This window comes from Bos javanicus, chromosome 5, assembly GCF_032452875.1.
Source record: "Bos javanicus breed banteng chromosome 5, ARS-OSU_banteng_1.0, whole genome shotgun sequence".
NCBI classification, from domain to species: Eukaryota; Metazoa; Chordata; class Mammalia; order Artiodactyla; family Bovidae; genus Bos; species Bos javanicus.
The window spans coordinates 44,755,832-44,780,242 of NC_083872.1; the positions used below are offsets into that span (position 1 = coordinate 44,755,832).

Here is a 24,411-nt window from a genome sequence, read left to right on the forward strand (position 1 = left end):
GATTCCCCCTTTTTTCAATAACCCAAAACTCCTGATTAAGATCACCTGACAGAGTCCCAGAACACTGAAATTTCTTGAGAACTAATTTTGCATCATAAGAATATTCATTTAAACAATTATCAACTGGTAGCAAACTGCTAGGGCAGGAAGCTAACACCTTTTAAGGGATTTAAAATTCCAAAGCATTTCCACTACACCTGAGATGAACTTACAAAAGAATAGTTTTATAAGAGTAGTTATATTCTGTTTGTGTTATCCCTAAATTCAGATGTTGACATCCTAAAGCCCCAAAGATGATATATTAGGAGGGGCCTTTGAAGGGTTCTCAGGTGATGAGATTATGAATGGGATTAGTGTGCTCATGAGACAGACCCCACAGAGACCCTTCCGCCTTGTGAAGAACAGCAAGAAAGCCCTGGTGATGAACCAGGAAGAGGACTTGCAGAAGAACCCAGTGGACTGGCGCCTTGATCTTGGACTTCCCAGCCCCCAGAGCTGTGAGAAATAAACTTCTATGGTTTATAAGTTTAAAATAAAAGTAGAAGAGTTATTTCTTATAACTATTATAAAAGAATGCTGCTGCTGCTAAGTTGCTTCAGTTGTATCGACTCTGTGTGACCCCATAGACGGCAGTCCATCAGGCTCCCCGTCCCTGGGATTCTCCAGGCAAGAACACTGGATTGGGTTGCCATTTCCTTCTCCAATGCATGAAAGTGAAAAGTGAAAGTGAAGACACTCAGTCGTATCGGACTCCCAGCGACCCCACGGACTGCAGCCCACCAGGCTCCTCGGTCCTTGGGATTTTCCAGGCAAGAGTACTGGAATGGGGTGCCATTGCCTTCTCTGATTATAAAAGAGTAGCTGGATCTAAATGGTGTTTCTTGCAAGATGGAACAAGTTAAGTATACCCATTCAGATGGCTGAAGCATTTTACCAATACTTGTGGAAAAAATTTTTACTTGTCTTTAATAGATAATCTTATGGAGGCTGTGGACAAAATCTGAAGAAACGGAGCTTACAGAAATATCAAATAGCAATTTGTTTTTTAAAAAAAATCTGTCTCTCTCTTTTTTTTTTTCCCCCAGTTCCATGTTTGCTTTAGCCAACATTTATCTTTTTGGATGCTTACATTTCAAAGACATGGTAAGGTCAATATTTCCAAGGGACTAAGAAAGAATTTCGAAAAAGGAACTCAGAGGCATATTTGCCTATTACCAGAAATCTAGGATTATTACCATAATGTTTTTCTTTTCTTTAATGGTTGGATAAGATAGTTCAGTAATTTTTTTTCTGTAGTACCTGCCCCAAATACAGGAAGATCTGGACCTGGTGGGGTCAGCTTACAGAGGAGTGGACAGTCTATCAAGCCTTTCAATGCGTTTTCTTAACCTTCGTCAAAACTATTTCCTCACTATCAATATTTCCATAAGTTTCACACCAACTTGAGTGCCATTTGCAGTTCTTGACATTTGCTTCTCCGATTTTCCCCTCCTAAATATGTTAAGGAAGTGTTTTATGGATATACAGCCAAGGTATTCTGTATATACTTCTCTTTTTTCTTTTCGTCTTCATTTCTCTTTCTTTCCTTCTTTAATCTGATCTTCCTATAGGTACCAAGAGGACATTTGTTTATGGTTAAGTGAAGTCGCTCAGTCGTGGCTGACTCTTTGCGACCCCATGGACTGTAGCCCACCAGGCTCCTCCATACATGGAATATTCTAGGCAAGAGTACTGGAGTGGGTTTCCATTTCCTTCTCTAGGGGATCTTCCCGACCCGGGGATCGAACCCGGGTCTTCCACAATACGGGCAGATGCTTTACCATCTGAGCCGCCAGGGAATATAGCTCTCTTAAAAATGGAGAAGGAAATGGCAACCCACTCCAGTGTTCTTGCCTGGAGAATCCCAGGGACGGGGGAGCCTGGTGGGCTGCCATCGATGGGGTCGCACAGAATCAGACACGACTGAAGCGACTTAGCAGCAGAGGCAAAAATCCTTTTAGCAGGCTCCCCTAGTGATTCAGTCGTAAAGAATCCTCCTTCCAATGCAGAAGACATGGGTTTGATCCCTGATCCAGGAAGATCCCATATGCTCCAGAACAGCTAAGCCTGTGCACCACGACGACTGAGCCTATGTTCTTGAGCCTAGGACCTGCATTACTGAGCCCGTGATCCCAACTATTGAAGCCCATGTCCCTAGAGCCTGTGGTCCAAAACAACAGAAGCTCCCACAGTGAGAACGAGAAGCCCACACACTAGACAGTAGCACTTTCTCTGCACGACTAGAGAAAAGCTCGCGCAGCCATGAAGACCCAGGACAGCCAGAAATAAAATAAATTAATTTAAAAAAAAAATCCTTTTAGAGACCCCCTGGTGGTAAAGTAGTTAAGAACCTTGCCAATGCGGGGGACATGGGTTTGATCTCTGATCTGGGAAGATTCCACATGCCGTGGGGCAACTAAGCCCATGCGCCACCACTACTGAGCCCACGCTTTGCAACTATGGAACCTGGGAACCTGGATGGAGCCCATGCTCATAACAAGAGAAGCCCCTGCAACGAGTTCACCCACTACAACTAGAGATAGCCCCCGCTAGCAGCAACTAGAGAAAGCCTGCATACAGCAAGGAAGACCCAGAGCAGCCATACATAAATAAGTGAATAAACAAATAAAATGTAAAAAATCTTTTAAGTGTACAAGTCCAAATCTTCAATGTATCTATTTCAGTTCTGACTCCAGCCAGCGGGTATTTTTACAGCTTAAAACCAATATTAGGGTTTACCCATGGACACCAGTGGTGTTCTCTAAGAAATGTAGCCTTCTCAAGATGCAGAGCCTCTGCAGAGAAAGCCTAAGAAAGCAAAGACTTTCCTTGTCTCAGGTGACAAATAAACCTCTATCTCCCACAAAGTGAGATGTCTTAAATCACTGACCTCCTAACCTGGGTTACCAGAAAAGTGATAATGCTGTGTGAATTTTCCCCTCAAAACCAGGCAACGAAGGTAGAGACCAAAAAGGCCCCTCATGAATTTGGACACTTTATTAAGACACACTTCCCTGAGAGCCAGCATGTTTGGACAGAGAATGCTGCCTCTCACTTCATGTCTTAGGCTTCTAGCTGGCTGCGGATGCAAGTGTGACAGAAACTGTACCCCGTAAGGGGCAGAAACCAGAGGGCACATTCTCACTGGTTATAAAGCCAAGCTCTCAATACATAAAACAAAACAAATGGAGAGTCTCATCTTATAGTTTTTCATCCTTATGACACAGGAAAACATGACTCTATCTGAGAGGCCAAGAATCAGTCACCATAGGTGTTGATTACCAAAATCAAATTCACAAGAGTCATGATTCAATATCCATTTTCACAAATGTTTTTCTCCTGCCGCTGTGAATTTGGAAAGGGACAAAGAGACATCTTTATCCTTCTGTCTTGACTATGCTCTATAGACAGAGATTTTCGAGACTGACATGGTAAGACCTCTTACCTTCTGCTGGTCTGTTGTCGGTTATCCCATATCTCAACTGCAGTCTCCAGGGAGAGTAGAGTGTCCCAGCCTTTTGCTGTCCCATCCTCATCACTAGACACTGTACAGGAGGAAACATGTGTTTCCTTTTACCCTTTTCAGCTTTTGGCTGGGGCTCTGTAACAAAAGACAGATTAACAAGAGAAAAGGAAACAAGTATATTAACATATACATCTCATGTATACTTGTAAGAAATGCAGGGATGACTAACTCAAGGAGGAAGCCAGAATTTGGACTTACAGATTATCTTAACCAAAGAACAATATATTTTTAAGTGAGCAAGAAGACAGAGGAACAGAGTACTAGGCTTCCAAGAGTGCAAATTGTGGGACAATAAATACATTAGAAAATAAAGGAAGATAATAGCTAGTCAGCAAAGGCTCTTTTGCAGAGTCCTCAGGTGCTGTCTTGGGGCTGATAAGTGTCTAGTGCTTTAAATGATTAATTTCTGCACACATTTATGTTTTACTTTCAGGAAAATAGAGGGAGGAAGAGGACTTTTCTTGAATCTGCTTCTTCTCAACTGCCTTCAGCTCAAAACAATCCTTGTGCCAAAGGGGAAGATTTTGGGGTGGCATAATTCTGCTATTCTTTTGTAGGTTTTACTATACTGTTTTCTTGCTTTACAATGACTCTTTATGTTCTAACATGAGAGAGTGAAGTAAGACATTGTCAGAAAGGACTTAGCAATGTTCACATGAGGCGTACTTATAACAGTAAAATATTGATTTACAAAGTAACTACTGAGAAACAATCAAAAGAGTTAGTATAGGATTCTGTGATCAACATGGTGCTTTGCTATATACCTATCAGAACAACAGGCAGTGTGTCACATTCTTTGTGGAAAGTGTACATAAAATACTTTTAAGTGAAAACGATGAAGACAACATAATGAAAGCACAGAAGAAACTTAATGCAAATGAATATTAATCAAAGATGGGAGCACATTTTCCATTGTGTAATATGTTCATTCAGGGTTTTTTCCTTTCTGGTTGCTCACATTCATTATCAAATAGGAGGAAGTTCCTCTTTGGACAATAGAGCTAATGCCAGTTCTTTCTGAGCAATGTCTTCAAGCAATATCATTTCATGATTTCTTGCAATTAACCCTTAGGACATCAAAACTTTTAGTGTAAGTGAAGCAATAAACATTCCCTGCTTTCCACGTGTCTCCGAGGGTGGAGCTCCCAAACTGGTCAGAAAAGACGGAAGGGAAAAGATGTTAAATAGCAAGTCCAGCTCACCTGGTCAACTTGGACATTTGGCTTCTGTCAACATGAAGGCTCTCCTTATTCTGGGGCTTCTGCTCCTTTCTGTTGCTGTCCAGGGCAAGACATTTAAGAGGTGTGAGCTTGCCAGAACTCTGAAGAATCTTGGATTGGCTGGCTACAAGGGAGTCAGCCTGGCAGACTGTAAGTTAACTATTCTTCATCCTTCCAAATAGTCAGCCAGCTGTGGAACAGATACTAACTGAGGAAGAAGAATAAGAAAGGGACTTTGAATGATTGCCTTTTTCGTTTTTTCCTTGAAGGGTTTGTACATTTACAATGGCTCAAACACATCAGCTCAGAATCAGATGTACCCAGGGAAGGATTGAGGCATGGGAGGGTCAAATTCTGTACCATTCTAAGCATGCCAGGTCTTGCTGTACTCCTCTAGTGCCACTAAACTTGCCAGCTGGCACTTGTAGGGTGACTACAAGATATATTTCAGCCCTCAGCCATTTCCAGCTTGCAATTTGGGTTCTGCAAGCAAGAGTAAGGCAGTATTTTTGTCATTTTTAATCCCCCTACCATGATGCTGGGTTTTTAACAGCCAAATTATTTTAAAAATTATGTTGAACTCTTAGAACAGGGACTGTAGGAACCTGTTTCTCCTCAATCAATATCTACATAAGGATCCCTGAAATGTAGCATGAAATAACATTCTATTATTCTGACTCTAGTTCATTAATTATTTGTCATTTTCTTCCACAGAATTCAATATGTGCCCTAGGGAAAAGTTCCTTTGTATTTCAGTCCATACCTGTCCATGTCAACATTGTATTTTTCAGAGTGAATTCAGACATTTCTGCTCCATAACTATTTTTTCATACATGAGCAAATGGCTAGATGGATGGATGGATGACATAGTCTTTCCTATCCTACGATTCTGATTGTCTGGATTCTAATTTGATATCCAATCCACCTTTAGGTATCATAAGAAATTTTCTTTCTCCTAGTAAATCCTTATTTTTCCTAGTACAAATATTTTTACATTAGCATATGCATCTGCTGCTAGTCACCAAACCCATTTAAGCACTCTGTTGATTTTTCTATTCTAGGCTCAATCTTACCTGGGGGATGGGAGCAATGGAAGACACAGCTATTTCAATATTTTTTACAACGTGTTATCTTGTTTCATTAGTATTAGCAAATGATTTGCTAACAAAAGAATTCTCCTAAGGGCCCGTAACACCAAATGTTAAAGTATTTACAAGTAAAATATATCTTTATGCTTCTAAAATAAGTCATTAGTAAAATAGAATTGTGCTATGAAATATAAGTCATATGATGTTGCTGTTTATTACTAAAAATACATTTTTTTTTCAGGGATGTGTTTGGCCAAAGGAGAAAGCAGTTATAACACACAAGCTAAAAACTTTAATCGTGGAAGCCAAAGCACTGATTATGGGATATTTCAGATCAACAGCAAATGGTGGTGTAATGATGGCAAAACCCCAAACGCAGTTAACGGCTGTGGTGTATCCTGCAGTGGTAAGACAAGATACTGTTGAGGGATGGCACACATCCAATTTGGTGGTACCTATAAGAAGAGAGATTTAATACAAATGAAAAGGTCTTGAAGAGTTCATGAGGGACCCAGAAGCACTCCATCTTAACTTCTAGAAACTGCTTTATCATCTACCTCATAATTCCTTAAGAAATTAAAAAGCTGGTATTATAGAAGGTTGGTGTTTGCTAACATACAAGAGTTGGAATGATCTATCACTGTATTATAACTGGACATGTGTATGTTTTGTAAAGAACAATGCCATTCCTACAGATTTACCTGGTTTGGAGAGGTTTAGGGATAATGTGGTTGTGTGGTCTTTTTTTAAATTTTGTCATATTTATTTCTATTATGTACATATTATACAGTAGGGGTTTTTGGCTGAGTGATTTTAAAGTGAATTAGAAACATTTCACATTTCATTCCTAAATTCTTTAGTTTGCATATCTAAAACATACACTTCCTATTTAATCGCTGTTATTCTAACAAGTTAATATATGGATTTGTTTTTAACTGGGGTGAAACAAATATTCTATTGAGTTTCTTTTAAAACTGAGATAACATATGCAATATTTAGGGCTTCCCAAGGCGATGGCACCCCACTCCAGTACTCTTGCCTGGAAAATCCCGTGGACGGAGGAGCCTGGTAGGCTGCAGTCCATGGGGTCACTAAGAGTCGGATACGACTGAGCGACTTCATTTTCACTTTTCACTTTCATGCATTGGAGAAGGAAATGGCAACCCACTCCAGTGTTCTTGCCTGGAGAATCCCAGGGACGGGGGAGCCTGGTGGGCTGCCATCTCTGGGGTCGCACAGAGTCGGACACAACTGAAGCGATTTAGCAGCAGATTTAGCAGCAGGTGGGGCTAGTAGTAAAGGACCCTCCTGACAATGCAGGAGACATGAGATACAGGTTCAATCCCCGAGTTGGGAAGATCCTCTGCAGGAGGGTATGGCAACCCACTCCAATACTCTTACCTAGAAAATCAACATGAACAGAGGAGCCAGAGGGGCTACAGTCCATGGGGTCACAGAGAGTCACACATGCACGTGTGCCACGCAATATTTATTGCATAAAATATTGGAGAAGGATTGCCAATTTGATATTGTTTAATTTTTAATATTAAAACTCCTAATAAAGAAGATTCATTTCTGGACATATCTTTTATATACAGTTAGTTTAGTTTAAAAAATTATTTGTATTATACAATAATCTGTGGTCATTGAATAAAAGTTCTACCACGCAGAGACTTATGACCACGGTAACTTGTGGTCTCCACATCTTCTTTCAGAATACACATCACTCACGTACATGAATGTAAAGCTATATAATCCACATTTGTACCCACATACAAACATGTAAGCAATATGCTTCAACAAAAATGAAATTGTACTATATTTACTACTTTACAATTTGCTCGTTATTGCACAATATCATTTTTTTCAACAAATATCAATGTTATTACTTTTTCTGGATGAATAGAATTTCACTAAATATTCTAACATTTATTAATCCAACTCTTGTATTGATACATACATCTTGGGTACATCACTTATTACTTTTCTTGTTTTGGAATGAATTTTCACTAGTAGAACTGCTGAGCAAAAAACTGCTAGACTGGTTTCTGCTTGTTTGTTTTTGTTTTCTTTTCAAAGTGTCCAGTGAAAAGAGAACCTTCTGTCATGTTAGTTAATAGTTTCAGAGCTTCCAAATGACATTGGAAAACGAAAAACAGAATGCTTTATTTCATGCCAAAGGGGATAGAATGGAGAGAGAGGGTTTTCTCCCAATATTCACAGATACAGGGACTCTTAAAAAAATAATTGTATTTGTTCTTTCCTCAGCCTAAGAGAATAAAGCTGGCTGAACCTAAAATTTACATGAATTTCTGTGAACATTGTCCTCATTTCCCACCACCTCTTTTTCAGCTTTGCTGAAAGATGACATCACTCAAGCTGTAGCATGTGCAAAGAAGATTGTCAGTCAGCAAGGCCTTACAGCATGGTATGTTATATCTTTGTTTTTGTTTTCCATACAGTGTTGTTAAGATGTAATTGACACACAGTACTTCATAAATTTAAGGTGTACAGCATAATGATTTAGTACATCATGAAATGATTATCACAGTAAGTTTAGTGAACATCCATGATCTCAATGGATACAAATTTAAAGAAACACAATGCAATACTGTTAAGCAATTATCCTTCATTGAAAAATACATTAAAAATTGAAAGAAACAGAAGAAAAAAATTTGTGATGAAAAATCTTGTGATTTACTCTCTAATCTATTTTCATATGTAAGACACAGCAGTGTTAATTCTATTCATCATGTTGTACATCACATCTCCAGTGTTTACTTATCTTATAATTGGAGGTTTCTGGTACTTTCCAAAATGGCAACCCACTCCAGTGTTCTTGCCCAGAGAATCCCAGGGACAGGGGAGGCTGGTGGGCTGCCGTCTATGGGGTTGCACAGAGTTGGACACGACTGGAGCGACTTAGCAGCAGCAGCAGCAGCAGTACTTTCCAATGCTTTCATCCAATTCCCCACCCCTCACTCCACCCGCAATACCCACAATTGGTAACCACAAATCTGACTTCTTTTTCTGAGTTTGTTTGTGTTTCAAGTATAATGGACCTTCAACACTATGTAAGTTCCCTTCACAGAGCAAGGTATGGGTTAAGCATTAAAGGACAGATCTGGGGTCTTCCCTATGGTTAAGATTCTATGCTTTCAATGCAGGAGGAGGGGGTCTGGTACCTGGTTGGGGAACTGAGATACCACAGGCCATGTGGTGTGGCCAAAGAAAGGTGTGTGTGAAGGTAGGGAGTGGTTTTATCTTACTGTTATGAAAAAAGTGTGGGAAGATTCTCTAAGACCAAGGGAATTGAAAATGGAAAATCTAAATATTAAGATTTATGCTAAACAGTGTATTACATAGAAACAATCTACTTTAACCTCAATTTATTCTAAAAACTTCTGGAGTTTTTAAGTTTTCCACACTCTACCAATTCCTCGTCATATCTTGAAATTATTTTTGAAAGTAATATACATATGCTTATATTTGAATATGTAATATACGTATTCAAAAAATTATTTTTGAAAGGTATACGCTTTGCAGTTGTGTTGTGGACTACACAAGACTCAACATTTGTGTTCAGCATTCTGTGCTCTAGTGAAGCCTTGGGGAGATGTGAAGGCCTTGCTATACGTGTCTCCAGTTGATAAATAAGCAATACTTGGATCTGTCTGTAGCTTGTATTTCATGGACTGATTAACTATTTTGTTCTCCCAAAGGATTTGAAGTATGTATAACACAATGAAGATATGTTTTAATCTTATTATCATTTGTTTTACCTTTTTCTACAGGGTGGCATGGAAAAACAATTGTCGAAACCGAGATCTCACGAGTTATGTTCAGGGTTGCGGAGTATAACTGTGGAGTTTTCGTCTTCAGCTCATTTTGTCGTTTTTTCATATTAAGGAAACAATAGTTGAGTAAAAGGTTATACTACCACTCTTTCAAACAAATAATGTTTTTACCGAAGCAGGAGCATATGGTCTTTCTTCTAAGAGGCTGACGTTTACCTCACATGTTTATTGTTTGATATTGGGCCTACAAAATTTTTCAGCTTGCTAACAGAACTAATGCTGGTGAATAATTGTCTAAAATCTTCATTATCAAATATAGCTCTGGTACATTTAGTTCCTCAAAGAAATAACCCAGACGTTATCTTGAATAACATAAGTACTCCCCAATATTCAACAAAATATAACAAAAGAATATCTCTAAGCAAATTGATCTTAGGCAAAGCCCCACTTGAGTAGGCATGTGAGCTCTCATCTGTTCAGTCAAAAAGAGCAGAACGTCAAATGGCTAAAAATGAAAACAGCCTGATCAAGAATTTTGTTTTCATAAGTGTGACCTTTGGTTTAAATGTTTTAGTAGAAATGTTGCATTTACGCAGCTTTAAAAATAAACTCACAGTTTATACATCAACCTATTTTAGCCTTTCTCAAGAACTCATTTATGCATCCTGCTGATCCTGAAGGAATATAAAGAAGGATTAGATGAGCTGTTGATTTTCCTCAGTTTTATTAGCTTAAATTCATGCATTATGACTAAATTCAGAGGCAGATGAGTTTGCAAGCATTGAATTAATTGCTATTAAATAGATGTGAAACTATGTATGTTGTAAAAGAAAAACGTTTTCATTAAAAGCTTTGCAATTCATACTTTGTCTTCCTTTGTTTAGAGCCATTTAATGTCTCTGAAGAAATATGTATGTATTGGGAAATAATGATCTGACACTTAGTATTTCCTACATTCTCACCTGTACTGAAACAGATGGATATTGCTAGAGAAATCCATAAGCCTGCTGATACCTCACTTAATGTTTTAAATGTTTAATCTTTTTCGACTGTGCCATACAGCTTCAGGGACCTTAGTTCCCCAAGAGGGCTTGACTTCTTACTCTAAACAGTGAAAGCACGGAGTCCTAACCATGGAACCCCCAAGGATTTCCCCTCACTTAAAATTCATCAATACAAATCTCAAATGGGCCCTCAAGTCTACTTGGTCATCATAGTCACTTCTCTGAAATCCTTCTGTGTTGGTGTCCTCACTCTCCACAATGACTGTCACTATTTACTTCCCTCTTTTCAAAGTCCCAGCACACACACCAACCCCTGGCCTTCCATACTCTGCTCTCAGCAGATGACCTTACAGTCTGCCTTACAGTCTTAAGTCATCTGTCAGATGATATTACACTGACAGAACAGAAGCAACCTCATACAAAATCCTCCCCTCCTGGCCAGCATAGCAGAGCTAACATCTTTCCCTGGGCCCACCCTCCCTTCTTTCCTCTTTATCACTGGGATGAAGGGCTTCTGCTCCTCAAATGGCAGTCTCCAAATGCAGTCTTCATCACAGCCCTCTCACTACTCCAGTTTAGGCTGAGGGTTTCCTGCATCCCGATTTCTCCCTCTGCTGGATCATCCCCAGCACTGCATGAGCTGCCCTGGGAACGTTTCACCTTACAAAGAACTCTCCGTAGGCTCTACACAATCATCTAACTGCTGTGGCCAGTGCAGCAGAAAGGGATCAAAAGTGGTCAACACACAGTTTGGGAAAAAATAAACTAGAGTCAAAATTAAAGTTTTAAAGATGGGACCAGAGAACTCAAGACCTCTTAGATCAAGAGCCCTGTTCTTCAGAGCCACATCACTTATTTAGTGTCTTGGCAACAGAAAGCATCTGTTGTGCAACGATGAAATCAGCCTCCTGTGTCCCCGGTCATGTCTCCCATTTTATTGATTACTTTAAACTATCTTTGTTATTTTCTTTTACAAGGGGTTTCGTCTAGCTGGAGGGCATAGCCCTGCATATGGAAAACATCTTGGGAAAACATCTTGGTGTGTGCACAAGCAGCGATCTGAACCTGCGCGGACCTGGCGTTCCAAGGTCCACACTATGTTTTTCCTCAGCTTACCAGGGCATGATGGCCCCAACTAATCAACCTGATGTACTTTTGTTTGGGTTATGCTGTATTGCTATATTTTGCTTTTATTTTTTTCCCATGGTAATGTTCTCATGGCTTAGCCAGAGCAATAGGTGGCTGACTAGTAACCCCTGCAACCAACTACAACATTTTCGACTCCCTTTTATAACAACCCTTCTGGGTTGAGATATCTATATTCACCCACTCCTCATCCTCACCTCCCTTTCTCTTTTCATCTCTTCTGAATTTGTCTGCTGTCCTCACTCAGCTGAAAACGGCTCCAACAGGACTCCTCCCAGGATGCCTTGGGGCCAGTTCTAGTGATCACCTGATTTCTGTTCATGCCATTTGATCTCTCAGCAGCATTTGACAGAGTGAACCACTTGCTACTTCTGAAAATTTTTTCTTCCTCAGCTTCTCTTGCTTTATATTCTGCCTCATTGATGGTTTCTTTTCAGCCCTTCTTGGCTGGCTGTTTCTCTGTGATTGATTTTTAAATGTTGGAGCGTCCCAGGGCTGAAGCCTATAATCATATGATAGACATGTTTTATCTATTCATATATATGTGTCTTTCAAAATAGAGTGTTTCCTACTTTTTGAAGTGCTTCCCTGATAGCTCAGTTGGTAAAGAATCCTCCTGCAAGGCAGGAGACCCCAGTTGGATTCCTGGGTTGGGAAGAACTACTGGAGAAGGGATAGGCTACCCACTCCCATATTCTTAGGCTTCCCTTGTGGCTCAGCTGGTAAAGAATCTGCCTGCAACGTGGGAGACCTAGGTTCGATCCCCGGGTTGGGAAGATGCCCTGCAGAAGGGAAAGGCTACCCACTCCAGTATTTTGGCCTGGAGAATTCCATGAACTGTATAGTCCATGGGGTCACAAAGAGATGGAAATGACTGAGCAACTTTCACTTTTCTTTTTGAAGACTGAAATAATCTCAGTTTCCCACAAAATTTTCAAGTACAGTACAGACTTCTATGTTTTCTGAATGGTTTGCGAATATGCTGCCAACATGGTGGCCAGTGGCTCTGAATTCTTCAGTGTGTAACTCCTCAAAACATCATCCAAACCAGGATGTGAACACGGACAAATTCGGACCACCTAATCATTTGATCCTATGCAATTTCATCAAGTGTCCCATAAATCCTTCTTAATGAAAAGGTCTAATTCAGAATCGAATGCTATAATTTGGCTGTCATGTTTTTCAGTTTCCTTCAATCTAGTTCACTTCACCTTTTCCTTGACTTTCATGACTTTAACCTTTGAAGACCTCAACCAGTCATTGTGTAAAATGGCCTAAGGTTTTTCTGATATTCTCTGGAGTAGGTTAGGTTATGCATGTTTGGCAGGGATACAACAGATGTGATCCTGTGTTCTTCCCAATGCATCCTTTCAAGTGACATGCAGTCCTGAAATGTTCTACTACTGATGACGTTCCCATTGATCATTTGATTAAGGTGATGTCTGCAAATCACCTCCACTGTGAAGTGTTTGGGAGAGGGGGAGGTACTTTGGGGAATTTTGTTCCACAACAAAGTTTCAATTTTTATATTCACTTATTATATCAGCATGGGCTTCCCCAGTGACTCGGTGATAAAGACTTTGGCTTCCAATGCAGGAGACGCAAGAGACATGCATTTGATCCCTGAGTCAGGAAGATCCCCTGGAGAAGGAACTGGCTATATGCTCCAGTATTCTTGCCTGGATAATTCCAAGGACAGAGGAGCCTGGTGGGCTGCAGTCCCTGGGGTTGCAAAGAGTAGGCGTACACAAGTTATATCAGTATGGACCCCTGGTTTCCTACTTTAGTCCAATTTCAATGAATCATAATTCATTGCTATCACTTATTTTGATGTTCATATTGTCCCTGATTTGGCCATGAGAGTCTCTGCCAGCTAACTCTGTCATTTTGACTTGTCCCCATCATTTTCTGGGCACCTGTTTGTTTTCTCTCCAGGATGTTCTTGTTCTTTTCCTCCTTCAGCCTGGAATCAGGTATTTTGCCCAAAAGCCCTTATTCCTCACAGAGGACAATGATATTTAAAAAGCTAAGCACTGGGCATTAAAGTATCACTGTTCCCAGGTTCCATCTATGAAAAGAGCTGGATAATGTATGTATTTACATAATTTTATCTATTTAACTGAATTCATATAATACCTCTTATTCCAATCTCACACTAACAGGTTAATTTTAGTTATTAAGTAAATTGCCCTTTCTATGTTGGTAAATCCATAAGATGACAGTGAGAAACCAAGCTCCCACTGTCTGTAATATCCTTAAACGTATCTGAGCATATGCAAAGATTTGATCAGTTTGCCTACATGTAATCAATCTTTCAACACTGCCATACTGTGGAATAGATGCTTTTCACTCAGTCATTGATCCCCCTCACTGGGTCACCTCTTCTTCCACATCTCTTCACCTTCTCTACTGTATTACATGTCTAACACATCATGTTTGGTCACTGGCCTTATAGGAAGGTGGGCAGAAACTTTTTACTCCTGTTTACATCCATACTCCAAACACCTATAAGAGTGCCTGTAACATGATACATGACCAATAAATATCAGTTGATTGAATCAATCTCTCCAATTATTTAGCATATTCCCCCAAGCTGGGCATTTTGAGAGCTTTCTTACTTTCTCATCCCACATGATTCCAGTACAGCAGCTTCTGAGGTTCCGAGGGTCAGGTCTCAAGTCTATGTGACCAGCCTTGGGAGGACAGATTAGTAAAAGCTGGCGCAAGAGGGAAAGCAATATCTGTTAAGGATTTTGCTTAGCCCTTTTTTTTTAATTGACTTTTAATTCCTTTACAATGCTGTGTTAGTTTTTGCTGTGTAACAAAAGTCCAGGGCCAGATGGCTTCTTGGGCAAGTTCTAACAAACATTCAGAGAAGAATTAGCACTCATCCTTCTCAAACTTTTGCAAAAAATTGCAGAGTAAGGAACACTCCCAAGCACATACTATGAGGCCACCATTATTCTGATACCAGAACCAGACAAAGATATCACCAAAATATGAAACACCAAGAAATTTTAATTTAAATCACAATTAAAAGACCAATATCACTGATGAGCATGGACACAAAAATCTTCAACAAAATAACTAGCAAACAGAATCCAAAAACACATTAAAAGAATCATACCAGGACTGTGGGATCCCAGGGATACAAGGACTCTTCAATGTACACAAATCAATCAATGTGACACACCATACTAACAAATTAAAGAATAAAAACCATAAGATCATCTCAATAGGTACAGGAAAAGCAGCTGACAAAATTCAACACACATTTATGATAAAAACTCTCTAGAAAGTAGGCAGAGAGGGAACCTGCCTTAACATAATAAAGGACATAAACAACAAACCCACAGCAAACATCATTCTCAATGGTGAAAAACTGAAAGCATATGCTCTAAGATGAGGAACAAGACAAGGATGTCTACTCTGGCCATTATTCAACATAGTTTTGGTAGTCCTAGGCACAGCAATCAGAGAAGAAAAGGAAGTAGAAGGAATCCAAATTGGAAAAGAAGTAGTAAAACTGTCACTGTTGGCAGATGACATGATATTATATGAAGAAAAGTCTAAAGCTGTCACCAGAAAACTACCATAGCTAATCACTGAATTTGGCAAAGCTGCAGGATACACAGTGAATGCACAGAAATTTCTTGCATTCCTGTACACTAACAATGAAAAAGCAGAAAATCAAGTTAAGGAAACAATCCCATTTACCATTGCAACAAAAACACACATGAAAAGATACTCATCACTAATTATTAGAAAAACGTAGATCAAAACTACAATAAGGTATCACCTCACATGATCAGAATAGCCAACATCAAAAAAAATCTACAATAAATGCTGGAGAGGGTGTGGAGAAAAGGGAAAACCCTTTTGCACTCGTGGTGAGAATGTGGACTGATACAGCCATTATGGAGAACAATATGGAAGTTCCTTAAAAAACTAAAAATAGAACTACCATATGATCCAGCAATCCCATACCTGGGCACACACTTTGAGAAAACTGTAATTCTAAGAGACACGCGCTCCCCAGTGTTCACTGCAGCACTGTCTACAATAGCCAGGGCATGGAAGCAACCTAAGTGTCCACTGACTGATGAATGGATAAAGAAGATGTGGTACATACATACAATGAAATGTTACTCAGCCATAAAAAGGAACAAAAATAAGTCATTTGTAGATGAGTGGATGGGCCCAGAGTGTGACATACGGAGTAAAGTCAGAAAGAGAAAAACAAATGTACGTGTATGTGGACTCTAGGAAAGTGGCAAATAAATCTGTTTGCAGGACAGGAATGGAGACAGACACATAGGGAAAGCACTTATGGACATGGCAGTGGGATGTCAGTGAGATGAACTGGGAGATCAGGATTGGCGTATGTGCACTGCCATGTGTACACCAGATACCTAGTGGCCACCTATTGTACAATGCGGGGAACTCAGCTTGGTCCTCTGTGGTGTCCTAGATGGATGGGATGAGGTGTGAGGAAGGGCCATGAGGGGATAAATGTATACATAGAACTAGTTCACTTTAAAGTACAACAGATATTAACACAACATTCTAAAGCAACTACATACCAAGAAAAAATTTTTAATTGTCACAGAGTCGGAGAAGACTGTGCGACTGAACGGAATTGAACTGAACTGACCTGGGGAATGGGAGATGGCAGAGGGAATAGGGCTCATAGATAAAGCAAGATAGACCATATGTTCAATTTTTGAAGCTAGGCAAGGGGACATGGGAATTATTGTCTCTACTTTTGTATATGCTATAGATTTTCCATAATAAAAGGGGCTTTTTAAAATTTAAATCTATAAAAAAATAGATTTAAATTTTAAAAAGCCCCTTTTATTATGGAAAATCTATAGCATATACAAAAGTAGAGACAATAATTCCCATGTCCCCTTGCCTAGCTTCAAAAATTGAACATATGGTCTATCTTGCTTTATCTATGAGCCCTATTCCCTCTGCCATCTCCCATTCCCCAGGTCAGTTCAGTTCAATTCCGTTCAGTCGCACAGTCTTCTCCGACTCTGTGACACCAGGAACTGCAGCACGCCAGTCCTCCCTGTCCATCACCACATCCCAGAGTTTACTCAAACTCACATCCATCGAGTCAGTGATGCCATCCAGCCATCTCATCCTCTGTCATCCCCTTCTCCTGCTGCCCCCAATCCTTCCCAGCATTAGAGTCTTTTCCAATGAATCAACTCTTCGTATGAGGTGGCCAAAGTACTGGAGTTTCAGTTTTAGCATCATTCCTTCCAAAGAACACCCAGGACTGATTTCCTTTAGAATGGACTGGTTGGCTTTCCTTGCAGTCCAAGGGACTCTCAAGAGTCTTCTCCAACACCACAGTTCAAAAGCATCAATTCTTCGGCACTCAGCTTTCTTCACAGTCCAACTCTCACATCCATACACCACCACTGGAAAAACCATAGCCTTGACTAGACGAACCTTTGTTGGCAAAGTAATGTCTCTGCTTTTCAATATGCTATCTAGGTTGGTCATAACTTTCCTTCCAAGGAGTAAGCGTCTTTTAATTTCATGGCTGCACTCACCATCTGCAGTGATTTTGGAGCCCAGAAAAATAAAGTCTGACACTGTTTCCACTGTTTCCCCATCTATTTCCCATGGAGTGATGGGACCAGATGCCATGATCTTAGTTTTCTGAATGTTGAGCTTTAAGCCAACTTTTTCACTCTCCTCTTTCACTTTCATCAGGAGGGTTTTTAGTTCCTCTTCACTTTCTGCCATAAGGCTGGTGTCATTTGCATATCTGAGGTTATTGATATTTCTTCTGGCAATCTTGATTCTAGCTTGTGCCTCATCCAGCCTGGCATTTCACATGATGTACTCTGCACAGATATTAAATTAGCAGGCTTACCATATACAGTCTAGATGTGGCTGTACCAATCAACATTGTACAAAGGTTTCCTTTTGTCCACATTCTTGCCAACCTTGTTATTTCTCATGTTTTTGATAATAGACTTTCTAACCGATATGAAGTGATGGTGCATTGTGTTTTTGATTCACGTTTCCTTGACAATTAGTGATATTGAGCATGTTAGTGTATCTGTTGGCCATCTGCATGTCTTCTTTAGAAAAATATCTATTTAACTCTTCTGCTCAATTTTAATTGACTTTTATTTTATTTATTTATTTTTTTGGCCACCGAGTTGCATGCATTTATATATTTTTGATAAAAACAAAAATATACTTTTGGCTTATCAGATACATAATTTGCAAATATTTCTTCCCATTCAGTAAGCTGCCTTTCCATTTTGTTGATGGTTTCCTTTGCTCTGTAGAGACTTTTTAGTTATGGTTAGTGGACTTTTTTAATGATGTGCAGGAGCTGTTTAAGTATCAAAGAAAAAAGTCATGTGGAGTATGAACACACTATTTCTCCAGGTATGTCTGTCTATAGACTTTGTTGACACTGCTTTTTTAGTATGTGGAAATTTTTATCTTCCTATTCCCCCTCAACTCCCCCCACCCCATATCAATTAAAAACATATGCAGAGTAAAGACACATTGTTAGATGCTGGGTGGGATATGGCAGATATAGCAGAGTTAGCAGATAGATAAGAAGGAAAAATGTATTACAGTGTCATGAGGTAATCAGGGAGCTAAGAGAGCAGATAGGATTCATACAAAAGGGCAAATGGTGTGTGTGTACATCAAGGAAGGCTTCTTGGCAGTAGGAAAATCTGAACTGAGTTTTAAAGAATAAGAAAAAAATTGGATGAAGTGGACATAGCAGATCTTGGAAATAGTACAGAAAGATTTGGGAAACAACAAGGACTGCCTGAGTGTAACAGGTAGGTTTAAATCTAGTCAGAAAGACCCAATTTTAATTCATTTGTCAGAGGATTGCAGTTACTACATATATGGATTTTTGTTGTTTGATTTAGTCACTACACTTTATTTTTGACAAATCAGAAGATTCTAAAGGGTCCCATATATTGGAAGAACTGGGTTAAATAGCAATGAGATCCTAGGGGAAAACATTTAAAAACTTCTTTTAGCCTATTTTAGTTTTCTGCTTCTGTAAATTAAATGCTTATACATACATTATATATGTATATATGTGTGTATGTTTATAGATATGTATAAAATGTTTCAAATTTCCAAATGAAGCCTCAATTTATAGTAAATCAATTCAAAAAAGAATTGTTATTTTTGCAAAGTCAATGTAACTTACAGTGTAACTGGACTGTAAGGCTTTTTCAAAAGAGATACAACTCTGTATGTTGGTTAAGAGTCTAGACTCTGTATGGGATTAAATTCTTTCTTTGCTGAGTAACTGGAGGCAAGATATCAAATCTCTCTATGCAAAATGAGGCTAACAGTACGTTCCTCCAAAGGCTGTTAGGATATTCAATAAGTTAAGAAATGTAAAAGCACTTATTTAGTACAGGTAATTGCAGCCATGAAATTAAAAGACGCTTGCTCCTTGGAAGAAAAGTTATGACCAACTTAGATAGCATATTAAAAAGCAGAAATATTACATTGCCAACAAAAGTCCATCTAGTCCAGGCTATGGTTTTTCCTTTGGTCATGTATGGATGTGAGAGTTGGACTGTGGAGAAAGCTGAGTGCCGAAGAATTGATGCTTTTGAACTGTGGTGTTGGAGAAGACTCTTGAGAGTCCCTTGGGCTGCAAGGAGATTCAACCAGTCCATCCTAAAGGAGACCAGTCCTGGGTGTTCACTGGAAGGACTGATGCCGAGGCTGAAACTCCAGTACTTTGTCCACCTCATGAGAAGAGTTGACTCATTGGAAAAGACTCTAATGCTGGGAGAGATTGGGGGCAGGAGGAGAAGGGGACAACAGAGGATGAGATGGCTGGATAGCATCACTGACTCAATGAACATGAGTTTGGCTGAACTCCGGGAGTTGGTGATGGACAGGGAGGCCTGGTGTGCTGCGATTCATGGGGTCGTGAAGAGTCGGACATGACTGAGAGACTGAATTGAACTGAGGCTCTCATTAAACATTCCGTATCACTTTAGTTATTCCTTGTGAAGCAATTTCAGTTAAAATCTAGATAATTGGTGCTTAAGTAGATTTCCACAGGTTTACCAATAAAAATATCTTTACAAACTTTTAATGTCACTTTATAATGAGCAGTCTTCATCCTGACTATTACTCTATCTAAAAATATTGCAATGTTTTTGGAACTTAAGTTCTGAGGACTGCCCAGGAGTCCTGGCTCTATCATTAACTCATGTTAACTGCTACAGACTTCTTACCAACCTATGCCGCAGTATCTTTTGCTAAATGGATAACCTAATAAAATTATTATAGATGTAAATGAGTTTACACATGCATAGACTTAGATGATGCCAAATAGTAAGCACTCAATAAATCTGATATTACTATCAAATATTGAGTATAATGCTCTCATACAAGCAAAAGTGTACCTATCTTTTTAATTAACATTCCCAAATTGCTTTCCCAAAAGGTCTACTCACAAGCAATCATGAGAACACAGGTTTCACCACATCCATAACAGGCACAACTATGAAACATTTCTTTGCTTATCTGATACAAATATAACCACCCATTATTATCCGTTTTGCATTTTAATAATTACTAGCAAGGTCAAATACTTTCCCTTTCTATTTACTAGCCACCTCTTTTATCATCTGTCTGTCCATGTCTTTTGTCCATTTATCAATTGCAGTTTAAAACTTTATTCTATTTTTTAAATTTTTTGTTTTAAAGGTATTAATCCTTTCTCATATTTTTTACAAATTTCTTTTCTTTTCTTTTCTTTTTTTGCCCTTTTGAAATGTGTAAGTTATACACATCTTGCAAAAATTTTTCTGGTCTTTCTTTCAATATAATTTCTTCTAACACCTCAAATTTAGAAAGTCTGCCTTAGCCAGGACAGACAATCATTTCTTTAACTTTTTTAACAGGTTAATAGATTTTAAAGAAACATTTAGGGACTCTCCTAGCAGTTCATTGGTTAAAACTGCATTTCCAATACATGGGGCATGGGTTTGATCCCTGGTTGGGGAGTAAGATCCTGTATGCTATGTGGTGTGGTAAAAAAAAAAAAAAAAAAAAAAAAACCAAGAAAACCCCAAACAATTAACTATCATTCATAAAACTGGAATTTGTTTTGGTAAGTGCTATGAAGCACAATCTAAATGAAGTTTTCCTCCCCAAAGTTATCAATTTTGCCAATAGCATTTACGGAATTACTTTTTTGTTCCTTATGAACAGTAGTGTTTCCCAATCTTAAATTTAAGTAGATAACCAAGGATTGCCAAATAACAGAGAAATGCCTCTGGTATGAAAGATATAATCCAAAGTATAGGAAACATAGATAAGTCAACTAAAACCAAAAACAACCAAACTGTTATATTTCTATGCTGTGTGCTGTGCTTAGTCACTCAGTCATGTCCAACTCTGTGACCCCATGGAGTATAGCCCACCAGGCTCCCCTCTCCGTGGGGATTCTCCAGGCAAGTATACTGGAGTGGGCTGCCATGCCCTCCTCCAGGGGATCTTCCCAACCCAGGGATCGAACCCAGGTCTTCCATATTGCAGGCAGTTTCTTTACCATCCAGGCCCCCAGGGAAGCCCAAGAATACTGGAGTGGGTGGCCTATCCCTTCTCCAGGGGATCTTCCCTTTTAAGGAATTGAACCGGGGACTCCTGCATTGCAAGTGGATTCTTTACCAGCTGAGCTCCCAGGGAAGCCCTTATTATTGCTATATCCAAAATATAGTAAATATAGCCCATATTAATACTGTATACAAAATAAGAAATGGCAAACATGACGCAAGGAGAAAAGAGTATTCAAAAATGAAAAGGAGTTGTTGGAAATTAAAACTATGATAACAGAAATGAAAAAAAAACTCAGAGCAAGGTTAGACTAATGAAATTCTCGCTGCCTCTGAAGACCTGAGAGGAGATTTAAATGGAAGACATAGAGCAGTGGGGATTGCGAGGTACAAACTAGCATTTATGAAATAAACTGAGACTTCCTTGGCCGTCCAGTGGCTAGGACTCATCGCTTCTACAGCAGGGTGCCTGTGTTTGATCCCTGCTTTGGGAACTAAGATCTCACAAGCCATGCAGCACAGTCCAAATAAGTTACAAGGATATACTGTACCATACAGGGAATATATCCAATATTTTATAATAAATAAATGAAATATAACCTATAAAAGTGTGAATCACTATGTCGTACACCTCAAACTTATTAATATTATACATGAACCACACCTCAATAAAGAAAAAAGAGACCTGGAGTTTGGGAATTGAACTAATGATAGATACAAATAAAGGTAAGCCAATATAACAATTATGCAGTTACTGGCTCTAGGGAAAATAAAATCTTGCATAAGAAAAGAAAGTAATTGTATTTACGGCTATGTAAATACTGAGTATTGATCTTAAGAAGTATATGTAATTACATTGGAAGGATGCGTTTTAGGGAAAGGTGCCATGTGTGATGAGATACAGGAGGAGGAAATAGAACTTAATCCTTAACTGCCGCTGTAGGAACCTACATCAGGAACAATATGAGCCTGATACATAAAACCATGGGAGAAAATGTAAAATTCTTTTTTTGTTTTTTTTGGGGGGTCATGTCTCACAGCTTCTGAGATCTCAGTTCCCAGGCACTGAAAGTACCGACCTAACAGGTAGGCCACCAGGGAACTTCCTAGGATTCTGTTTTGAATTAATTAAATTTCTTTATTGGCTGCACTGGGTCTTGGAGCTGCACAGGGGCTTTCTCTGGTTGCAGCAAGCGGGGACTACACTCTAGTTGTGCTCAGGCTTCTCATTTCAGTGGCTTCTCTTGCTGGAGAGCATGGGCTCTAGGGCGTGTGGGCTTCATGGTTGCAGCCCAGGGGCTCAGTAGTTGCGGTGCCTGCTGCCTAGGAACCCTAACATTAAGCTAAAAAAGCAGAACACTGTTGCACATGAAGAGGGAAAAATGGGGAGTTACATAAAGATCTTGTAGAACTATCTGACTGTAAACATTAACTTATAATCTCGTAAAAATTTTAAATGATTTAAAATATAATTTGTATAATAGATGTATATTTAATTGAAAACATCTATGTATGAAAATATCTATGTATGATATTAGTCACTCATGATTATAACTTTTAGTAATTCCCATTGTGTCTGCTAAGTCTCTTCAGTCACATCCGACTCTGTGTGTTGCTATGGACTGTAGCCTGCCAGGCTCCTCTATCCATGAGATTCTCTGGATAGGATACTGGAGTAGGTTGCCATGCTCTCTTCCAGGGGATTTTCCCAATCCAGTGACTGAACCTGCATCTCTTACATCTCCTGCACTGGCAGACAGATTCACCTGGGAAGCTCTTCAGCAACTTCTAAAAAATATTTTTAAAGTCTCCTAAATACAAGTGATTGGAAAAGACTCTGATGCTGGGAAAGATTGAAGGCGGGAGAAGGGGATGACAGAGGATGAGATGGTTGCATGGCATCACTGACACGGTGGACATGAGTTTGAGTAGGCTCCAGGAATTGGTGATGAACAAGGAGGCCTGGCGTGCTGAAGTCCATGGAGTTGAAAAGTTGGACATGACTGAGTGACTGAATTGAACTGAACTGAACTGAAATACAAGTGGAAGAAATGTGCTCAGAGCTCAGCTATAATTAGTGCCACATGAAAGCCCAGTTTTAATCTGTAATATCACTCTGCATTTCAAGTAATATCCTGATGTGAAACTAAGCAACATCAGAATTGAGTTTCCTTTAAAAATGATGAAACTTTCATATTGGTTTTTACTTTGTTCTCTAAATAAGGGTGAACATTTGGTTTGGGAACTTGATTGCATTAAAATAACAGGTATAAGTAACACGACAGTTATCAAAAACACTAAGCAAAATCTCCAACAAAATTGCTTTCTCTCTTAGGCCAACTATTACTAATCTCTGGTTGTTTCTTCAGTCAGTCATCGTTATGCATCAGTCCTGGTGCTTCTCAGATGTATCCTATCTCTGCATCTGAGCTCTTACTCTTCAAGCCTCTCTCCCCTACCTTGACTCATTCTTCATGCACCTCTGGATATCCTGATACGAATAAACCCACATTCTTTCCTGTTGATTCATATCAAAATGGTCTCAGAATCCTGAAATCTGAGGATGCACCTGAGTTGGGCCCCTCTGCTGTCCTCCAGGGAACTGGTCACATAGATTTTAGACCTGACTGTTGGAGCCACAGAAACTGCTATACTAGAAGTAAGTGAGATTGGAAAGTAAGAAACCTCTCAGAATGCCCAGTGTGGGGAAATATACTAAATCTTCGGGGAGATTCATCAAACAGCTGATTTTTATTGACCATATATCATGTTACAGGCACTGTTCTCGGTACTGGGAATGTGGGCATAAACAAGAGGAAAAACTTTCTGCCCTCCTTGCTGTAAAAACAGTGTCCCAGCATGGTATGTCAGAGATGAAATGCAATAAAGATGTCCAGATGTGGAACAAGGGCTGACCGCCTGAAGGGTATCAAAGCCTGAATGGAGACCATCTATTCCATTGTGTGGCAGTGTTGGGAGACTGGTTACATACAGGCAAACT

General features: G+C 39.4%; 1 protein-coding gene, 1 long non-coding RNA gene and 1 pseudogene across 2 annotated transcripts in view; 2 read left to right on the forward strand and 1 right to left on the reverse strand.

The window, feature by feature from the left end:
* Window positions 1-24,411, forward strand: part of LOC133247560 (uncharacterized) — a 229,048-nt gene that overhangs the window by 157,089 nt on the left and 47,548 nt on the right. The window lies entirely within an intron of this gene.
* Window positions 4,682-10,532, forward strand: LOC133247557 (lysozyme C, tracheal isozyme-like). The gene is made up of 4 exons (XM_061416517.1): window positions 4,682-4,935; window positions 6,115-6,279; window positions 8,226-8,301; window positions 9,668-10,532. The coding sequence occupies exons 1-4, from the start codon at window positions 4,743-4,745 to the stop codon at window positions 9,732-9,734; spliced, it is 501 nt and encodes a 166-aa protein (XP_061272501.1). The 5' UTR covers window positions 4,682-4,742; the 3' UTR covers window positions 9,735-10,532.
* The window catches only part of LOC133247559 (lysozyme C, milk isozyme-like), a 10,584-nt pseudogene continuing 9,109 nt past the window's right edge, over window positions 22,937-24,411 (reverse strand).